This window comes from Psammomys obesus, unplaced genomic scaffold, assembly GCF_907164565.1.
Source record: "Psammomys obesus unplaced genomic scaffold, mPsaObe1.curated_primary_1811, whole genome shotgun sequence".
NCBI lineage: Eukaryota > Metazoa > Chordata > Mammalia > Rodentia > Muridae > Psammomys > Psammomys obesus.
In genome coordinates, this window is record NW_026596085.1 from 14,000,212 (window position 1) to 14,020,271 (window position 20,060).

The 20,060-nt window shown below is 52.1% G+C and overlaps 1 protein-coding gene across 2 annotated transcripts in view; it reads right to left on the reverse strand.

Annotated features, from left to right (window-relative positions):
* The window catches only part of Gramd4 (GRAM domain containing 4), a 76,051-nt gene that overhangs the window by 40,628 nt on the left and 15,363 nt on the right, over positions 1–20,060 (reverse strand). Inside the window, exons 1-2 of one of the 2 annotated variants that reach the window (XM_055627093.1) lie at positions 4,362–4,408; positions 4,058–4,268 (exon numbers count right to left, since the gene is read on the reverse strand). In XM_055627093.1, coding sequence (XP_055483068.1) covers positions 4,058–4,268; positions 4,362–4,378 — 228 coding nt within the window. In that variant the 5' untranslated portion in view covers positions 4,379–4,408. Of the gene's footprint in view, positions 1–4,057; positions 4,269–4,361; positions 4,409–20,060 lie in introns of those variants that run through there. The other variant, XM_055627092.1, reaches the window with a different exon arrangement.

The window sequence follows — 20,060 nt, forward strand, 5'->3', positions numbered from 1 at the left end:
CTACGATGGGGGCCTGCTGAGCGAGGCAGCTCAGTGGCCCTCAGAGAGCTCCACAGCGCCCTGGTGAATGGGACATCTGTGCCACCCAGAACAAGAGAATCCACAGACCCTTGGCATGGGGAGCAGATGATGGCCCTACCACCTGGGAAAAACAGCACAGGGCTTCCACGTGACCAAGTGACTCCAGATGCAAACAGATGTTTGAGAGAAACTATGTTCACAGGTGTTCTGCTGTTTGTCAGAGCCCCAAAGTGGAAACAAATCTAATGTCTGCTGGTGCGTGCATGGATAAACAAATGTGGTCCATCCAACCTACAGGGTTGTTTTATTAATTTATTTTAGGGGTTTTGTCGATTTTTTGTGTTTTTGAGACTGAGTCTTGTTCTGTGGCCATACTTGCTATAACCTGGGCTAGCCTTGTGGTAATCTTGCTCTTAGCCTCCCGAGTGCTGGAATTAGACACATGCCAACACTCCGGAAAATCAGGCGCACAGACGCGCTTGGGACTGAATGCAGAGTCTTCCATGTGTTAGGCAACCACTCCATTGCTGAGCTTTACTCCTAGCCTAAACCACAAAAAAAAAAAAAAAAGGAAAAAATGCTAGATACCAGAGGCCACACGCTGTCATTTTACAGGAAAATGGTCCACTGAAACAGCTAGATAAAGGCACTTGCAGCCAAGCCTGATTGCCTCAGTGTGAACCCTAGGACCCATACTGTGGAAGGAGAGACTCAACACCATCAAGTTGCACTTTGACCTCTAAACACATGCCATGATGAGCACAAGATCATAAGAGACAGACACATAGACAGATGAATAAATAAATGTATATAGGCTGTCCTTGAACTCACAGAGATCTGTCTGCCTCTGCCTCCCATGTACTACGATTAAAGGCGTGCGCTACCATACCTGAAAAAAAACAATCCTAAAGAACACGCAATGCCACAGAGTGAGCAGACCAGCGGTGTGCAGGCCTGAGGCTGGGGAATCACCAGTGACCCCTAAAGCAGGCACAGTCCCTCTTAGGCTGCCCAATATAAAGCCTACACTGAGAACCACTGACTCAAACTCGCACACTGGCCCCCATGACACAATGAGGGTGCTGCTATTTGCCTGGCATCAAACCAGCCAGCCACCAAAGGTTCCATGCTGGCATCTGGGCTCCCAATATCTCCAGGAGGCTGCACAAAGCAAAAAGGGCCACCCCACCTCCAAGGTGGAACTACATGGGTATTGGAGAATATCTACCACCGTGCACCCTGACCTGGGCTCCCTGGATAGCGACCCCAGAGCAGGGTCTACATGAGGCAAGACAAAGGTTCTGCAACGGATCTGGCCTGGGGGAGCCTCTGAGTTGATAGTTTGTGGGTGCTAATACCTACCTGTATGGTAACGATGGGCCGACGAGTATCAACTCACTTAAACTCAAACCCAACCAGGACAGAGAGGTGGTTGAAGGGCAAACAGCATCACCTGGTCTGCTCTCTAGCCAGTAACCTGGCACTCTGCACAGTGCCCCAACCTAGAACCTGTTTTGTTTCTTCAGGGCTGAACTCATGGCAGGGATTTCCCATAAGTCCTGGCCTCCAGGTCCACCTGGAGCGGTTTTCCCACAGGATCCCCTAATGCCAGAAGGTACAAGAGCCTAGGTCCCAGCTCCGACCTTGCTGAGACCTCTGCAGAATCTGCTCTCAGCTGCAGCCTGGGATGCCACACCTACCTTCCAAATCAACATGTCCCCGGGGACCTTCCTACCACACAGAGAGTTTCCTATACACCAGATGGCCCGTCCAACTTGTACTATGCCCTGGCATGTCCCTTCTTGCTCTTCTGTTACTCTTAGGAGCCCTCATTCTTTAAACTATACCTCAAAGCTAGTCACCCTAAAACAACCCACCTTCAGCATGGACCCTCCCTTGCAAGGGCTCCTAGTATCCCCTAAATCCACCATGACACCCTGGTGACTACAACAGATACCAGGGACAGACATTCTCCCTGTGACATCAAGACAAGCAAGGTGGTAGGATATGCAGATTTTAAGGTCACAAGCTTACCTGCCCTCTCCACTCACCAGGTGTCCCAGCTCTAGACCAATGTTACCCAGAGCAGTCACAAGAACATGGGCTAGAAAACTGTGTCACTCCCTTCCTAGGCCCTACCATCAACCCATACCCAAGCTCATGTCTGCCATGAGGGTCCCCAACCCTGTGTGTGGCCACGGGCTGAGGCCACAGCCTCAGAATCTTCCGCCAGCCCCAAGCCTAGCTATGTCACCAGCAGGAGGGCCAGGGCTGGCCAGACATTACAGGATGGCAGGACACATGGGGTAAGGGTACCTACCCATGGTCTGCGGAACAGGAGACTCTTTCTAACTGTATTCTCGTTAGATCCTGCAGCCACTAAGTGGTCAAGTGAGGCTGTGACTTGGGGCGGCTATCCCCAGAGACCCATATACCACCCTCTCCTCTCCACACTGCCTCATGTTACCTCAGACGTGCATACCCTCAGGTAGATGAATCCAGGTCCAGTCCAACTCTACCACACAATTCTGGCTAGACAAACAGATGGGCAGACAGAGCGACACCCAGGAGGACAGCCATTCTTCAGCCTCTGAGTGGGTTCTTTTGGCCATTGAACCCAGAATCTTATATCTTGTTTGTGTGTCTGTAGGCACACACATGTGTATGCATGTCTGTATATTTGTGCATGCATGTGTGAGTGTGTATGTGTATATGTGCATGTATGTGTGCATGTGTAACTTTGTGTGTATGTGCACATGCATGTACAAATGTGTGTGTGTGTGCGTGTGTGTGATTGTTTGTGTGTGTGCAGGGCAATTCTTGTCCCTGAGATGCTCAATCCAAAGACTCTCATCTCACCCAGACCCACGGCTTGTACACCTCTATACCAGCACTAGGCAAGACACAGTTTTTCTATCAAATCAAGTCTCTTTTGCTCTGTACTGCCACCTGCAAAACAGTACACACAAAGCTAGAAGCACGACCCACCCTTAGGCCAAAACCTAAAGGACTAGCCATCGCCTTTGAACCCTGAGAACAGCACCAGCCAAACACACCAGGAGGCTGGGTAGGAAGACAAACGGCCCCACCCACCTGGCCAGGCGGCATAGGGCACACAGCCAGGCTGTTAGGAGGCAGCACTGGTAAATTATTAATCTTGCCAGGAGCAGTACACAGTCACCATCCTATTATGAAGCATTAATAATACAGCAGCTAGGAGAAGGTCAGTGATCATGGCCACATCTGGAAAGATCCCCAGGCTCAGGGGCTGAGAGGGAAAACCAGTGGCCATCAGGTCCACTCAAGGATGCCGGGGTGCTTGGGAGGGGGTCTGAGCAGATGCCCACACCACAGCCAGCCGGGGACTGAAGAGGCCTGTCCAGAGGAAAGGCTGCAAGGTCCTTCACTTGCCCAACTCTATAATGCATTCCCCTGCCTGACACACCCATGAAACACAAGCTCTGGGAGGCAGGGGCCCTTGGTTTGTTCACACCAAAGCCTCACCTGGCTAGGGTTCTCCAGTGATATCTGATGCCTGGACAAAGAGCTCCTTGCCATTGGCCACCGAGTGGGCTAATGAGGGCTCAGCCAGTGGCTGGGTCAGTGACACACAACCTGGCATGGACATATAAGCTGGATGCCAGTAGCTTCCAGGCCTGCCTCATCCTGCCCCATCGCCACACCAATGCTGGCTTGGGTGGGGTGGTGTCAGGCCAGGCTACAACACTGTGTTTATATGAGACATTTCCCAAACACCCAGAAACACCACCAAACAAGACAAAGGAAATGCAGCCTCTAAGGCAAAGTTTGGTATTGACGCCCCGCTTAGACAAGGCCCTGTCCTGGTGCGCTCTGTGGACAAGGAACAGGGAACTGGGCCTTTGAGCTTGTCTAAACAGCAGGCATGAATCTTCCCACGTCCATGCTCAGTTTGGCCACCTATGAATGACCCCACACATGCACCCCTGCCCCCTCCCCAAAACCCTGCTGTCCACATTGAGGGGTGGAAAAGACTCTCGGGGCCTGGCATACTCACAGGGTCCCTGAGCTCCTCACTGTCCCGGGGCGAGGGCCGTGGCGTCTTCAGAGGGATCTCGTCTCCACACTCAGTGTCCGAGGCATTTGGGGACTCGGCTAGATCAAGGAAGTCCTCTCTCTTGTGGCCTCTGAACCTGATCCTGTCCAGCCTCCTGAGCATGTTCAGCACGGCGCTCCTTGGCCTCACCTGGACATGACGAGATGGTTCCCTGCAAGAGAATGGAACGTGTCACTGGCTACCCACCGCCTGGTGCCCCTGCCACGTTTGGTTCCGGCTCTGTGTTGAGGCTGAGAGTAAGCACCTAGCTCTACGATGCATGGCCAGATCTGACCAGACCAGCCAGCCATCTCCCAACCACAGACAACCTGGACAGCTGCCGAGGTTCCTCCTGTACAAAGTCCTAACATAAGGAAGCACTAGGGAGGCTCTCCAGGCCACACAGATGGTATAGCCTGGGTCACCATGGTATGTCAGACTTAGGGTAGGGGGATAACCTGAGCTGGGGGAAAAAAAAGGTTGACTGCTCTCTAAAATACTAAAAGACTGGAGACTAGGTTATGTACTGCCTGGGGACAACACCAAGGCTGGGCCTGAGCATCAGCTCTGCAGATTCCCTGCAGGCCCAATGCAACCTGTGGGAAATCAGGCAGGGACTGACTCCATCATACTTTCACTTGCTCAGCTTTCCCCTTCACTTTTGAATACTGGCTTGGCCGGGGAGGCTCAGCTGTTATAACAAAACCCTCCCAGAAGTGGACTCAGAAGTTGGGCAAAGGCCTCACACCCTGTCACATTACACGCTGTGTGCTACATGCAGAGCTCATATAAATTAACAGATAATGTGTACTAAATGATGGACACCCCCTGGAGGCCTGTTCTCCACCCCTCCATCCTAACTGGGCCAGGAGAGCCATGGAAACCTTCAAAATCCCCAGGAGGCAGGGGGAAAGGGCTGCTTTTCCCCAGTGTCCAGCTGGCCTTATTCCCAGGCTTAGAGCAGGGCTGGCTGGCTAGGCAGGGAAGGCCCCAGCTCCAACCATACAGTCCAGATCTAGGGATACAGGTCAGGACCCACAGGCCGCACTTCCCCCAGATCCTGCCCTGACAGCTTCAAAAGCCCTGGAGCCCCAGGGTGCAGTACACGGATATGCCTGGGCTCCAGCCTGCTCTGCTGCTCACCGCTTTTCCGAGCTGAGACTTCTGTCTCTGAAGCAGAAATGATCTGACTGGGCCAAAGTATTCTGGGAATTCAAGATGACACATGATGAGGGCCTGACCCCAGGCCTGGGCCTAGGCCCAGTCAACCACAGGATTGTTTTCACGCAGGCATAGCCAGGGGAGTGAACTGGGTGGACTCTTTGCAGCAAGACGGGAAGAGCTTCCTGTTCAGGGCAGCAGCACGGAAGCCCTCAGTGGACAGATAAATCACAGCCTGGACATAGTCTTGCAACAAGCAAGCCTGCCTGCTCCCAAGGCTCCTGTTCTCCTTGACATCAAGGCCCAGGGCAAGATTCACCAGTGGTGGAAGCCGTAAGACTCAGTCAGAATGTATCAGAAGCTGCTCTGGGGGTCAGGAGGGAACAGCTCAGCTTTTAGAATTCTTGCCTGGCATGGATGGAACCTTTCTTTCAATCCCCAGCACTGTGGTGATACATGTCTGTATCACTAGGGAGATGAAGTAGAAGGGTCAGCAGTTCAAAGTCAACCTCTGCTATATAGCAGGTCTGAGGCCAGCCTGGACTACATGAGAGCCCGTCAGGAAAGAAAGGAAAACAAATCAAAAGCAGCACAGGGTGGGGGAATTGAAGAAAAGTAGGAAGGGAAGAAAAAGGAATTGCTGTGCTCTAACTGTAGAACAGTGGCAGCATACAGTACGTCAGAAGGACCAAAGTGCAAACAAACCCCCCAAGGGAATTGGAGCCTCACCTACACCTCACCGTAGGCAGCGTGGTGGGTGGGGCAGGCAGTCACTCAGGGTGGGAGCGCACATCAGTCACGTGAAAACGTGTCATAAACAGGAACTATGAATTCAGGGGTAACACAGGGATATTAAATTAAAAAACACGCAGCAAACCACCTGAAAGGAGATAACGGTGTACACGGAGAGCCTGAAAGTAAGGGGCTGGAGAGATGGCTTAGCATAGTTAAGAGCATCAGCTCCTCTTCTAGGGGAGCCAGTCCCCAGAACACACAGTGTGGCTCCAGTTTCAGGGAGCGGGTGCCCTCCTCTGACCTCTGCAGGCACCAGGCATGCATGTGGTGCATATACATACATGCAGGCAAAACACTCACAATATACAGAATATAAAATAAAGAGATCTAAAAAAACTTTTAAAGGGACTGAAAAATAAAATTCACAAAGCAAAAAAAAAAGTATACAGACTATTGGACAAACGTAAAAAAAAAAAAACAAATCAAAACAAACAAAAAAGCTCACACTTGTTTAAAAGTAAAAGCGTACGGGATGAAACAGGAAACGCTGTAGCCAATGTGAGTGAGCGTTACACATTTTCCAGGACTGCATATATAAACAGGGGTGGGGCGGGGGTGAGGAGACCACTTCCTAGCTCACACAAAATCTGGCGGCGTGTCACCAAACAGCAAAGCACATTTGCACGGCAGGTGCTTCAGGGTCCTGGCACACAGAGCTGCAGAGCCAGCGGTCCACCCTGTGGGACCTGATCCCGTCATCAAACACAAGAGGGAGAGGGCACAGCTGTGTGTGGAAATCCTCACCGTGTGTTACCCTCACCCACTACCAGCCAGGCACAGGGTGGGGACAGTGGCATGTCTAATGTGGCCTCACACGGGACACCAGTTTCAAAACACCATGGTCCTGTGGTCACACGGTGCAGCTCCACCAGGGTACTGGCTTAGAGTGGCTTCGGGTCTCTCTCCAAATGCACCACGGCGCCTTCCAGTGGCTTTGTTCTAGCAATTTATTCACTATGGTAACATGTACACACCATAGACCGTATTAAGTAAGGTTCTTTTAAAGGTGTCATTTGGTGACATTAACTAGATTCCTCCACTCCCCTCACTGAACACCAGCCCCCTTTCCTTCTGCATCCCGCTTCCGGGGACTTCAGCACCAATGGCTCAGAAAACTAAGATCAGGGGCTAGGGTGAGGACCCGGTGGAAAGCATGGGCATCTGAGTTCAAATCCCTACTCGGTCACATGCACACCTATAACCCTGATGCTGTGGGGGGTGGAGTGTGACAGAGGAAGACACCCGATATCCTCCTCTGGCTTTTGCACATGCATGGGCACACATATGAGCATGCCTGTGTGCACACATGTAAGTGAAAAGAAAGAGGGAAGGGGCTGGAGAATGGCTTGGCGGTTAAGAGCTCTTTCAGAAGACCCAGGTTCAGTTCCCAGCACCCACATGGCAGCCCACAACTGTCTGTAACTACAGTTACAGGAGATCTGACACCCTCACACAGACATACGTGCAGGCAAAAAAAAAAAAAAAAAACACATAAAAATAAATAAATTCTTAAAAAAAAAAAAAGAAAGAGGGCGGGGAGAAGAAAGGAAGACAAAGCGAAGCAGGTAGATGAAGGTTGGCTGCTGCTAGACACTGCAAAAAAGGGAGTCGGGTTGGGGGAGGGGCTAGCAAGATGCTGAGGTCACAGGCACCCGGATGCAGGGGTCTGTGCACCCGGGGGGGGGGGGGGCACCAGCTATCAGCAGGCTGAGGAAAAGAAGAAGCATACTTTTACATGGAGCTCTTGGCTCCCTCAAGAGGGTTCCCCTGTCTGAGATTCTGCAGTTCCCTGGAACGAGGGCCAACTTCTCCATTAAGCTTCAGCAAGTAAATGAGGAGAAGGAACAAAGGCGGCCCGGCATCCAGCCTGCACCACCCGAATGGAAGGCATGGCAGGCTGGCTACCACAGGAGCTCAGGCTCCTACCCACCTGCTCATCGCGCACACACAAACATGCAAACGCACACACACACACACTGCCAGAACTCTCTGCAGCTGCCTTTTCTCTTTCCCCTTGTCCTGTGAAGTTCTGTGCAGTGGTGCTTCCTGAGATGGGACAGTTCCTTTGCTAGTTCTCTTGGTGCTGCTAGGTCCTCAGGTGGCCTTTCCATCCCTCCTCAGACTTCTCCCTGGGCTACATCAGACTCTGCCCTTGACCGACTGACCTGAAACGGAGTGTGTTTTTCTCTCCAGATCAAGACAGCTCCGTATGAACCGGTGCTACCTGGGAACTCTGCAGTAAGTCACAGATTCCCTCAAGGCAGTGACATACAACCAGAGTGCAATCCACCATGCCATCAGCTGTGCCCTTGGTCGGACCATCGCTGTGCTTGTCTGGAAGGAGGCGTGCTTCAATATACCCCCAGCTACAACTATTCAGGGACATGTCTCAAGGACACGGTGGCTGCCAGCCTCAGAGCTGGCGTGGCACAAAGCCTCCGTGTGGAGGGTACCTGCTGCCCAGATTTTGATGATCCAGCATCTGCAGGCCCTGGCAGGGTAGGGTGGTGGGTGCTCTCTTTTCTCTAGGCTCTTCCAGCTCAGGTGGCACCCTCGCAGTCTCCCAGCCCCTCTCTGCAAGCGAGCCCTGGAATGCCACGGCACACTGTGCTGGAAAGCACTGAATGGCTTCCAGGCACACAAAGGAGGCAGTGTCTGAGAACCCCGGACTTGGGAACCACAAAGGGCTTTATTTCCAAGTCCAAGACTAAGAAAATAAAAGCAGCTGCCAGCCTCAACGCTTGGCCTGACAGCGATACTGGCTCACCTTCCTCCAGCCGAAACTCCTTTCTGAATTCGGAGTCTAACTTTGGATATACCTGTCTGTAACCCGCAGCCCACAAGCCGAGGCGCTGCTCTACTCTTCAGCCCTCCTTATCTGGGAGCTCTCCCACAGATCCCTAGATAAAGCACATCCTCTTTCCCATTGGACGCCAACCCTTGCTCCTGCTTAACAATCCCAGGGGCCCCCAGCTGCTGAGCAAGACTGAGCCACCTGGCCCTCGGCCAAATCTCTGTCTTCTTGGGAAGGTGGCCCTTAAGCCTCGAGAACATGAACGGGGCTAGACTTCCCATGGTCAGTCGGTGATGTAAGACGCTGTGCTCTGAGCATAACAGCCGTTACCATCTTCAGCAGAGTAACTAACTTGCAAGAGACCCTTTACCGACCTTCCCTCACAGAAGAGGGTGGGGAGGGTCACTACAGCCTCCTCTCAGATTCAAGCAACAGCCTCCTACACACACCTCTAATTATAAATAATTCTGCCCGAGCTGCGTGTGATCCTGTGGTCTCGGGAGATGACAGCATATACAGACTAAGGGAGCATAACTGAAAGGGAGACTTTACCTGTGCAGCTATGGAGAAACTGTCATCTATACTGGGTTCTGTTCCCAACACTCACGAGGCGGCTCACAGCCGCCTATAACCCCAGTCCTGGAGGATCCAATGCTCTCTTCTGGTTTCTAGAGGCAATGCACGAGCAAGGTGCAGACATACGTGCACGTAAACACTCACCCATGTAAAATGAAAGAAAGAAAGACAGAAAGAAAGAAAGAGAGAGAGAGAGAGAGAAAGAAAGAAAGAAAGAAAGAGAGAAAGAGAGAAAGAGGGAGGGAGGGAGGGAGGGAGGGAGGGAGGGAGGGAGGGAGGGAGGAAGAAAGAAAGGAAGGATGAGGCAAGGCCAAGCACATAATGCTTCTGCTTGTGTTCAAGCTTCTAGCTCAGAGTGTTTGGGGGGATGTGACTGCTTGGAGGTCACCCACATTTTTGTAGGCAGTAACCCCTCTCCCATCCTCTCCAAGTAAGCCCAATAAACCACTATGCCACCAAATTGGACTTTGGTGGAATTGCTATTTTGGTTTGCCAGTGGTGGCCAATGTGGGGTGAGCAGATATTTGTCTATGCCTCTCGCCAAGAAAATATCATACAGCAACTGAAAGGGACATGGATGGAGCCACAGTGGGGTCAAGGAGAAGCAGGTGAGACAGATTCTAATCCACATCCCAACCCTACCTACGCCTAGCTGACTGCCCCTGCAGTGACAGACACAAGTATCCCAACACACACACAAAGCCACCAACCAGCCCATCCCCCTAGACCAATATGCATCCCTAAGGCCACAGGACCCCTCTGGTATTACCCAAGATCTTATCCATATACTCCCATCTGTCCCTGGCCACTGTCATTCCAACACCAGGTTTGGGATGTTGGCTCAGACCCGATGGCCTTCAGGTCTGACCAAGCTCAAGGTGCATGTGGAAGCCACCTCCTGGACCCTAGTTCTACAACATGGTCCGGTAACCTGGGCAACTGATGGGAGCCCAAGTGCACCTGACCTGGGGACCCTGAATGTTAAGCTGGCCTTATTGGGGGAGGTATGTCACTGCAGGCAGGTTTTAAGATTTCAAAAGCTCACAACATATGGGCATGGTAAGGCATGCCTTTTGCTCCAGCACTTGGGATCTCTGTGTCTTCGAGGCTATCCTGGTTTACATAGTAAGTTCCAGGACAGACAGAGCTACATTGTGAGACCCTGGCTCAAACAAAACAAAACAATGAATAAATAAAAATAAACCAAACAAACAAAAAATCCACACCATTCCTGGTTAGCTCTCTCTGCCTGGGACCAAGATGTAAGCGCTCAGCTACTGCTTCAATGCCATCCCACCTGCCTGCTGCCACGTTCCTGTCATGACTGTCACAGACTGTCATGGACTATGTAACCTGGGCCACTATGCAGCCTGTAGCCTTGGCTTTGTGATTGCAGTCACGTGACTTGACATCTTCTCTATGCCCTGAGTTCCTCTGCTAGGAGTTATGGCCGAGTCCCTAACTCACATGCCTGTGGAGGATGAGCCGAAATGGCACCAGAAGGACCCAGCACCATGTCTGGCCAACAGTAGTGACAAAGACAAAAAGACAAAGATCTGCTTTCCCAAATGAGCTACCAGTGACTCTGTCCCCCTGCAGCTGTCCAGGGTTAAGACGGAGGTGAGTTCCTAGAGCCAACCAGGTCTGGCCACCTGGCCTGTATACAAACCCCGCCCACATGAAGACCACGCCCAGGTAACGTGGCCTCTGTCCAGATTCACTGCACAGACCCCTAGATAGAGTATTCTCACCTCCCCCAGACTTCCACAGTCCCTGCAACCCAAGTCCTGGCTCCAAAGAGAGGACCTTCCTCTCATCTGCAGAGAACATAACCCTCATCAGCAACTTCAGCAAAACAGCACGGTCGGATGTGATGTCACTACCCAGCAAAGGCACTCCAGCACACCTATCCTCAAGCCTGGAGGCCAGCCTCTCACCGGTTCGGCCCTTCCTTAACTGACAGGAGACAGAACAAGCTCCCCAACCATCCATCTCCTCCACAACACACACAAAAATCTCCCTTACTCCTGGTCACCACACCGTGGGTTGCTACTGCTGATCCAACTGACAGATGGGGAGACTGAGACTTGGGAAGGCCAGCAGGGTAAGAGGTACTACAGCAGCAACAGAAGTGGCTCCAGAGCTCGAAGCCCAGACATCCTTCCCCGTTTATGGACCACAGGTCCCTCTGCCTTTGAGACTGAGTGGGAACCTAGCAGGATATCCACACACAGGTTGACAAAGCTCGAAGGAAAACCTGCGTTTCAGCAGGTAATTGAGCAAAAACCTCTGTTACATAAGTGACTATGCTCAGCAACAGAAAACCCACGCAAGAATTCCTCACTAGCGAAGAAGCATTCCTTCCCCAGCTCCAGCATCCTCCAAGCAACCAGGACCCGGGAGGATGGAACCAGTGAGACATCTACAAGGAGACACCTTCTGTAGTTCCTGGATACAACCTGTCTCCCTGCCATGGCCCCCACCCACATTCCAGAAAGCAGAAGGTGGCACCGCCTTTCATCGGAAAGCTTCATCGGAAAGCAGGCAGCTCTCTGTAGGATCAGGGCTCCACAGATGGTGTTGTGGGATGCCCAGTGGCCAGGTGGGATGGGGGCCTCCTAGCCCCTGCCCAACTATCTGTCACAGTGCCAACAGGCACGGTTATGTGCCAATAAGTGTTTATAAAACCAGGCAGAGACAGGTAGCTACACACACCTTCTGTCTCAGACCAATGAGTCTGAAGAAAAACAACTCCCACAAGGGTCCTGGGAGTTACTAACCCACTAAATGGTTAGGGAGGCCAGCGAGAACCTCAGCCTCACGACCAGCATGAGGGCTCCATTTTCGGAGGCCCAAGAAACACGCCCTGAAGGAAAGGAGCAGAGCCAGGTGTGATCTACACAAATCCAGGCCACACTGAGACAGAAGCCTCCACCCAGTAAGGGCTCACGAACTGCCGCTCACTCTCACCCCACCTGTGCTGTGTGCTGGACTGCCACCTGAGGCAAGAGAGCCTTCGAGAACATCATCGGCCGTGGACGCATAGAGGAGAGGCAGCTGTGAACAGCCACAGGGCCTGGCGGTGGCAGGGACTGTCCCTTATTCTCCCAACGGAGGACACAGTAAAGAAGATGTCATGATATCCAGACTAGTGCAAGACGGGACAGCCACTTGAGGCTTCCATCAGAGGCCAGTCTACCCAGGATTGACCAGCACCTTCTCAGAAATCCAGCTGGCTCCTCCATTCATGGTGGCAAGCATATGCTGGGCACCTGATAATCAAGGAGAACACTGGATCAAGTGCCACTACCTAGAGACTCCACTACCTAGATGTTCCCGGACCAATACACAGGCTCTTCCATGTCCCCAGGGCACAGTAACTGGAAAACTGGATCCAATGGCTTGTGGGTCTGTCCAATCTCCCAGCATGCAACTCTCAAAGTATTATGTAGAGGATTTGAAGCACTCCTTCCTGCAGGGAGGAGGGAGGCTCATGAGACCCAAAGCTGATGAAACTTACTTACACAGCTCAAAAAGTAAAGGACTCACTCACAAGGCCCATAAAAGCAATTTTCTGAGGAGTGGAGACTTTCCAACTGACCAAGCTGCCTGCCTGTGCAGGGAACTCCCAGCATGGAAGCTTTTTTTTTGAGTCATCACCACGCTGGGGTGGGCTTTTTTAGGATGCAGACGCCTTTGAGTCACCCCTGGTCCTGTATGTAACCCCAATAAATTCATTGGTTCACTATGCTAGACTTACATGGGATCATTTCTTTGGTGTACTCTCCATGCCCTATCCGGGATGGACAGAAGTTTGTTCGTGACTTCTCATATACAACTGGACACAAAGACTAGCACCAGCTGAGCGAGGAGCCAGGTGGGACTTCAGAAAAGGTCCAGTGACGGATCCCCTAACTGAACCTGACCCCAGCCTTAAACAGCTTCTCAGGTGACATGCCGGTGAGCCACCAAACCAAGTTCTTTCCCTCCAATTGCTTCTGGTTTTCTTAGCTTGGCTCAGCTGTAGCCAGAGGCCACGCCAGCTGGAGACTCTCACACAGATCAAGCCCTGAATATGTACAGGCCGGCACTGGCAGCACAGCACAAGTACTATCCAACATTTTATGCCTAAAACAACTCGGCAAGGAGATGGTTCCTGCCTGGCTGGCAGCCTTGGACCCCTCGGCATCCCTCACTTGGAACCACCACTTTAAAACTCAAGTCTCAGCTGGATGGTGGTGGCTCATGCCTTTAATCCCAGCCCTGGGAGGCAGAGGCAGGTGAATCTCTCTCTAAGTTTGAGGCCAGCAGCATGGTCTACAGATTGAGTTCCAAAGCAGCCAGGGTTATACAGAGAAACCCTGTTTCAAAACAACAACAACAACAAAACTCTTCAAATCCCATGAATAGGGTAAAAACTGAAAAGCAAGTTGCAAAGCCCTCCAGGTACACCTGACGCCTCCAGACCAGGCAAATGGAAAGCTGCAGTGCTGCAGTCTGTGCTGGCCTTAAGGCAGAGTCGTCTAGTGGCCCGAGGGCCAAGGCGGTAGGAAGGCAGTGTTCCAGGGATTGCTGCAGTCTGAGTAGACCGCAGGGGAAGCTCCCAGGCAGCCAGTAGAGACAAATGAAGTGTGTAAGAGTGCCACTGCTCAGGAACACTAAAGACAACTGCCTACTAGGTGTTCTGGGAAACACTTACAGTGCGCCAGGCTTGCTGTTGCTTTTGTTGTTGTTGTTGTCCTTCTTTGAGATAAGATCTCGTGCTGAAGCCAAGGCTCACTTGCAACTTACTATGCACTCAGGTTAGCTTCAAACTAGCAGCAATCCTCCTGCGGCATCCTCCAGAGTACCAGTATTGAAGGCATGAGCTTTAGGCACACTTGATTTTTGGTGCTGGGGTGTGGTGGGGAATACTGCTGGAGCTGTGAATGCTGGTCTCGGTAGGGAAGAGAGGGTTTCCAGCCTGAGGGATAGACAGTGACAGCCCAGGAAGGACACACCATTGAGGTAAAGAGCCAGCTGGTGGATATGCAGTATCCTCTTACCAAAGCGAAGCAGAGAGGAAATGGCAAAGGCAACCTTATTTAGAGTCATCCCATTCCAAGCACAGCATGTGAACTGTGACATACAGAGGGGAGAAGACAGGGGTCAAGATTCAGAAAACAGAACACAGGTGGTGGACATGGAACCCAGCAGACAACTCAGGGTTCATCGGGAGGCTCCGCCAGATTGCATGGGGCAACAGAGGTGGCAGGAACTGGCCATAGGTAACCACCCCAACCGTTGAGGACAAGCAACATGCTTGGCACTTCCCAGGCCAGCCTCAGTGGAGCCGCTGAGGTCCTGGTTCCTCAACTCTGTCTTCAGGCATGACACCCCTGGACCTTACTGCGGTGATTAGAGTACCTTCCTTCTTTAAGAGATGAAGAAACAGGAATCAGGGAGGGGAGACACAGCCATCACCAGGTGGAAGATGGAATCTGGCCTCGCTGCTGTAGTCCTCCTCTGCGGCCCTGGTGAGATGCGAGCCCAGGTGTGAGGCACAGTGAGTGGCAGAGCTGAAGAGCCTGTTTTCAGGCAGTTGCGCTGGCCTGGCTTCTAAAACCAGCAGCTGGGGTAGTGGTAGAGGTATTGGTGGTGGTGGTGTGTGTGTGTCCACAGTCACAACCACGGAGGGCCATTAAGAGCAGCAAGAAGATGGTTCCTCTAAAACGGAACCCAGGGTGACCCAGTGTCAATCTCTGAGCCCACATACAACCGAACAGACTCAGCAGCAGGGGCTGAGCTGCCTGCAAACTTCTGCTCAGAGCAGAGCACCCACAGAAGTGCGCCTGGTCCTCCTCCGGCCGTCCTGTCACAGGCGACCCCATGGAGACCTACAGGGATGCTGGTGCCTCTCTTCACTGGCTTTCTCCTCACAGTTTTCGTAAGTGAGCCTGTGGCTGTGTGTGCTGACATGTAGTGGGGTTGTTGTGGACATTCTTCAATATGCTCATAAATATTTTCAAAGTCCTCAGACTTTAATTTCTGGTACAAGAGGTAGCCACAAACACAATCCACATAAACACTGCCCAGAATGTCCTCAGCCCCTGAAGGCTGTAAAGGAACCAAGGCGGAGGCGGGGACCAAACAGGAAGGAGTGGGAGGTGGGAGGGGTGGAAGGGAGATTCAGAAACCAGACACTAGGCAACCACTGGACAGCCCCCCGTGACCTCTGACCTGCCATCTAGGTCTTGGAGGATGGAAGCAGGTGCCACAAGGCGCTATATCCAGGCATAATATGGGCGAGGTGCCAGGTCAGGAGGGTCTCACTTTCCAGTAGAAAGGCAGAGGGGATCAAGAACACCACTCCTGTCACAGCGCCATTACAGCACCCATCTCCAGAGACAGCCCTGACCCATCTGTAAGTTACTTAAGATATCAGGACCTCTAGCCTGCCTCACGATCCTAGCAGAGGACCCCAAGTCCAGAGTCAAGGCTGGTGGGCGTCTCCTTGTATAAACTTCACAGCAAATGTACCATCAAGAAGAACACAGCTCAGGATGGCTCAGCCAGTGGCCCCTGTCCACAACACCCACTGACAGGCAGAGCCTGGGAGAAGCTGGCACCAAGGGGTGAGGCATGGGAAAGGTGGGTGGGTGTTAGCCTGGAGGCCAGCAGGTGGCTTGAGCAAAAAAACAGATGATGCCAGGATGGAAACTAAGGGGGTGGAGAAAGTGTCAGGGCCAGTGGCTCCTCCCTGCCCTGACCGGAGGTCACTGTGTGTAAGGGCTGCTGGGAAGGCAAGACATAGCTGGGACAGCTTGGGGTCCTCAATGACCCAACTTCATCCTCATGTATCTACCTGATAGAAGCCACCACCTACCTATTACAAAGACAGGGCACAGAGAGCTTCAGAGAGATGGGACAGTGCCCTGTTCCTGGCCGGTGCTCCAGGCCTCCCCACCACAGGCTCATGACCCTGTGGACCTCATGCCAGCGCTCTCAAGCCTTCACCCTCCTAATCACAGCCTGTCTTTGCCCTCCCCAACACCAAGACCAAGTGTGGAGACCCAGAAGGGCAGGTGACCCCTCCTTCTGGCTATTGTCAATGCCATACCCCCTGCACACAATAGTAGACTGACATGACACAGACAGCCCTAGGCAAGCCCTGTCTCCAAACACACTCTTCCCGGAACCCCTGCTGCCTCTTCCTGACTCTCCACACAAGGCCTGCCCTCCAGGAGGTCCTCCCTGACTCCCACGGTCCACAGGAACCCCTTATCCCCAGTGCACAGCAATCCTGAGGTATGTGCACACCTCTGTGGGTCCACACACCTGTATGGGTGGTTACCTGTGTGATACCCCTGATACCTGCACGCCCTCGTGCGCTCATTTAGCCATGTGGGCTGCTTAAATACACCTGCTCCCCGGCACCGTGCTTTCTTCCATACCCTTCCCTGCTGCCTGTATGATGCATCTACCCAAAGTCTCACATCTAGTATCCCCCCTTTCGGTGAAGATCCAATGCTCTCCATCATTACCTGCCCACCGTGAGGGGCAGCCACTCACCAGCCCCCCGTAGGGATGACAACTGTAAGTGAGGGGGGTAAACCTAGTCTTTTTTAAAAGGGGCATGCAATACAGGGGGTGGGAAGTATGCACGTCCCAAGAGACAGAATGGACATAGACCAGGATGAGGCAGAAGAAAGCCACAAGAAGGAAGGTGAAGGGACCAGAGACCCTGACCTGATACCCCATACAGCTTCATTTCCACACTGACAGGGACTCAGGGCAGGCCCCAGATAGGCTCAAAATGTAGCCACCAAAAGAAGGTGACAGCTCTGGGCAGCAACTTCAGGAACTGTTAATATGCCAGTGGGAACATATTATGGAGGGCACAGTTGTGGCCAACCTTAAGTAACCTGACATGAAATGGTCAATTTCCAAAGCAGTTTGAGAAGACTATTTTGTGACTAAAGGGCAAGACACGTCCATAGAAACCTTCCACCCATTGCCTGTTACAGGGCACTTTGGCCCATAAATCTCCTGCCTCCATTTCCCTATATCCCAATGAAATTAGAAAACAGAAATTTGTAAAGAACAATGGATTTATTATATCAGAGTTATTTAACAAGAGGGAAGAAGAGGCCTAAACCCCCATATGTGTTACCTTACAATTTATAGACAGTTTTGAGGTAAAGGCCAGAACGTATGTAGACTTGGGCAGAGACAGGTTAATGACCCTGTCTTGTGGAAAACATGCCTGCACTCCAGGCTGTCAACAGCGTTGCTGTTCTTCCACAAAGAGTTGTTGATTCAAGTCCAAACCAAAGGAAAGAGGGCATTAAAGATTCCCCAATTTAAAAAAGAAATGTGGGGTTTATGGGATGTAAGGTCCCCACCTGCCCTGAGCCTGGCAGAGTTCCTTGCCCCTTGGCCTTTCCTTGGTGAGTGTGGAGTGGAAGACTTTTTGTGGAGGTCGGCTTGAGCTCCCATTCCTGAGTGCCTGTCACACACAGAATCCAAACATGAGCAAAGACAAAGGACAGCCACAGGTGACAGTCTCTCCTCTCCTGTTGGCTTTGGTGACATAAGCATCCAGCTTCCCAGGCACGGTCCAGGCTACAGAGAGAAAGGTCGCTGGTGGCCAGACACAGCTGTGAGGCTCCCAAAGCTAGCCCTGACCCACAATGGGGAGTCTCTGCCCAGCAAGGCCTATCAGCACCCACCCGTGCCTTTCTCCAGCCAAAGGATAGTATGACCCAGATGGATGGGGCTATTTCACCGCAAGGGACTGATGGGCGGAATGTTCCCACCCTCCCCAAAGCACAGAATCTTGTTACAAAGAACAAAGTTCATTGGCTAAATTTGGGTTGCCAGGTAATCCTGTACTAGGTGCTATTAATTCTTTAACAGCATGAATATCCAGAAGGACAAGCCAACAGCCAGTTCTGCATCAGTATCCCAAAGTTCTCAGCTCTCAGTGCAACCAGGTCCACACCCACAAGGCTCCACAGGAGAAATACCTGCCCTGCTCCCCTATGGGCACAGATTTCCACGGGTCTACTGCTTGTACATTCTAGATTCTCTTATAGTCTTGGATCACGCTGACCTGACCTCACACCATCTCAGTGTATGCCAAGTCCACATCTCTGACCTTTCTGTTCCCCATTCCCAGCATTTTCCATGCACACCTCCCCTGGCCCGTTCACTCCTTCCTCAGTCCCAGTCTGAAATCAGCCTGAGAGCTGGCAAGGGCATTGCCTCAAGTTCTCCTGAGTCCACACAGCTGTGGACTTGACTTTCAGCTCCTGTTTCCGTATCAGATGTCCCTGCTCTCCAGGAGCTCAGAGATGCACCAAGGCCATATGACCAGAAGGTCTCATATCCTACAGTCGAGGGCTGCGGCTGCTTTTGCAATATTTTCCTGCCAGGAACTGACCCCACACACATACTTCAACCCACACCCCAGAGCTTCCATGAGCCAAAGACCAGCTGCTGGCAAATCCTAAGTCATACGGTGTTTCAGAGCTCCAAAGGGAAGGATGAAAAGGCAGCCCATAGATCCAGGCCAGGAGCATCTGGGTCATCTCCTGAACCTTCTACAATTAGAACACAGTGACAAAAACCACAATGTAAGCTGACATCTCCCTCCACCACCGTTCCCACCTCCTCCCCACTCTACTTTCCCTCCACCCATCCCTGTTGTCCCTCCCTCCAACAACCTTATCCCCTGGCTCTACTTATCACAGCAGTAGAACCCCAAACATCTCAAGGGTCATCCAAGTGTCGCTGGAAAAAGGCCACCACAGCCAAAACTCTAGTAAACTAAACTAAAAATAGATAAATGTACCTGACCAGAAGAGGCCAATCTCTGCTTTGAAAGGTGACAAACAACAGCCGGAGCAGAACAAAACGTCCGTGTGTCAGGTAAAGTTGTCCCAAACAGATTAAAAAAAAAAAAAAAAAGTGCACTTGTTTTGAAAGGGGGAGAGATCTCCGAGAACACTCAAACTCACCACATTGCCTCACAACCACAGGCCTCGGGGCTACGACCGGTCTCTCTCTGGGAAAACCCAAGCTCTGAAGCATGGAAATCCAGCTGATACACTGCTTTGCCTCCTGGCATGCCTCCTTCCACAATCACACCGCAGCTCCAAGGCCACACCTGGCGCCTGGCGGAGGCCTGCTCTCCTCATCGGACAGCTCCAGCACAGCCCTCCAGGCCAAGGGCCCAGGGGAGGGCAGGTCTCAAGAGAGCAGGCGTGAAGACCTGGCTGGGCCGGATGAACAGGTTGACAAGAAGTGTGGAGAAGGGAGGCTGGTCTTCCACCAGACGGACAGCAGCTGAGTCAACCGTGAAACAACGAAACCTTACAAAGGAGAGGTGGCGGGGCACTATGAGGGAAAGGTACCAGGATTACAAGAGAACACGCTCTGCGGGACCTCACCTCCCAATTCCAAAGCTTAAAAGAAAGATCCTGCCCGCCAGTTAGTTGAAATGAAAGATCAAAATACTCAGCTGGGCACACACACCCTGAAGCCAGAGAGGTACCCGCCTCCACCCACAGAGGGGAGGAGGGGTACAAAGCTATGTCAGGCTTCACAGGGTCCTATGTCATTGGTCCTCCTTCAGGCTGGGCCAGGTGACAGCTG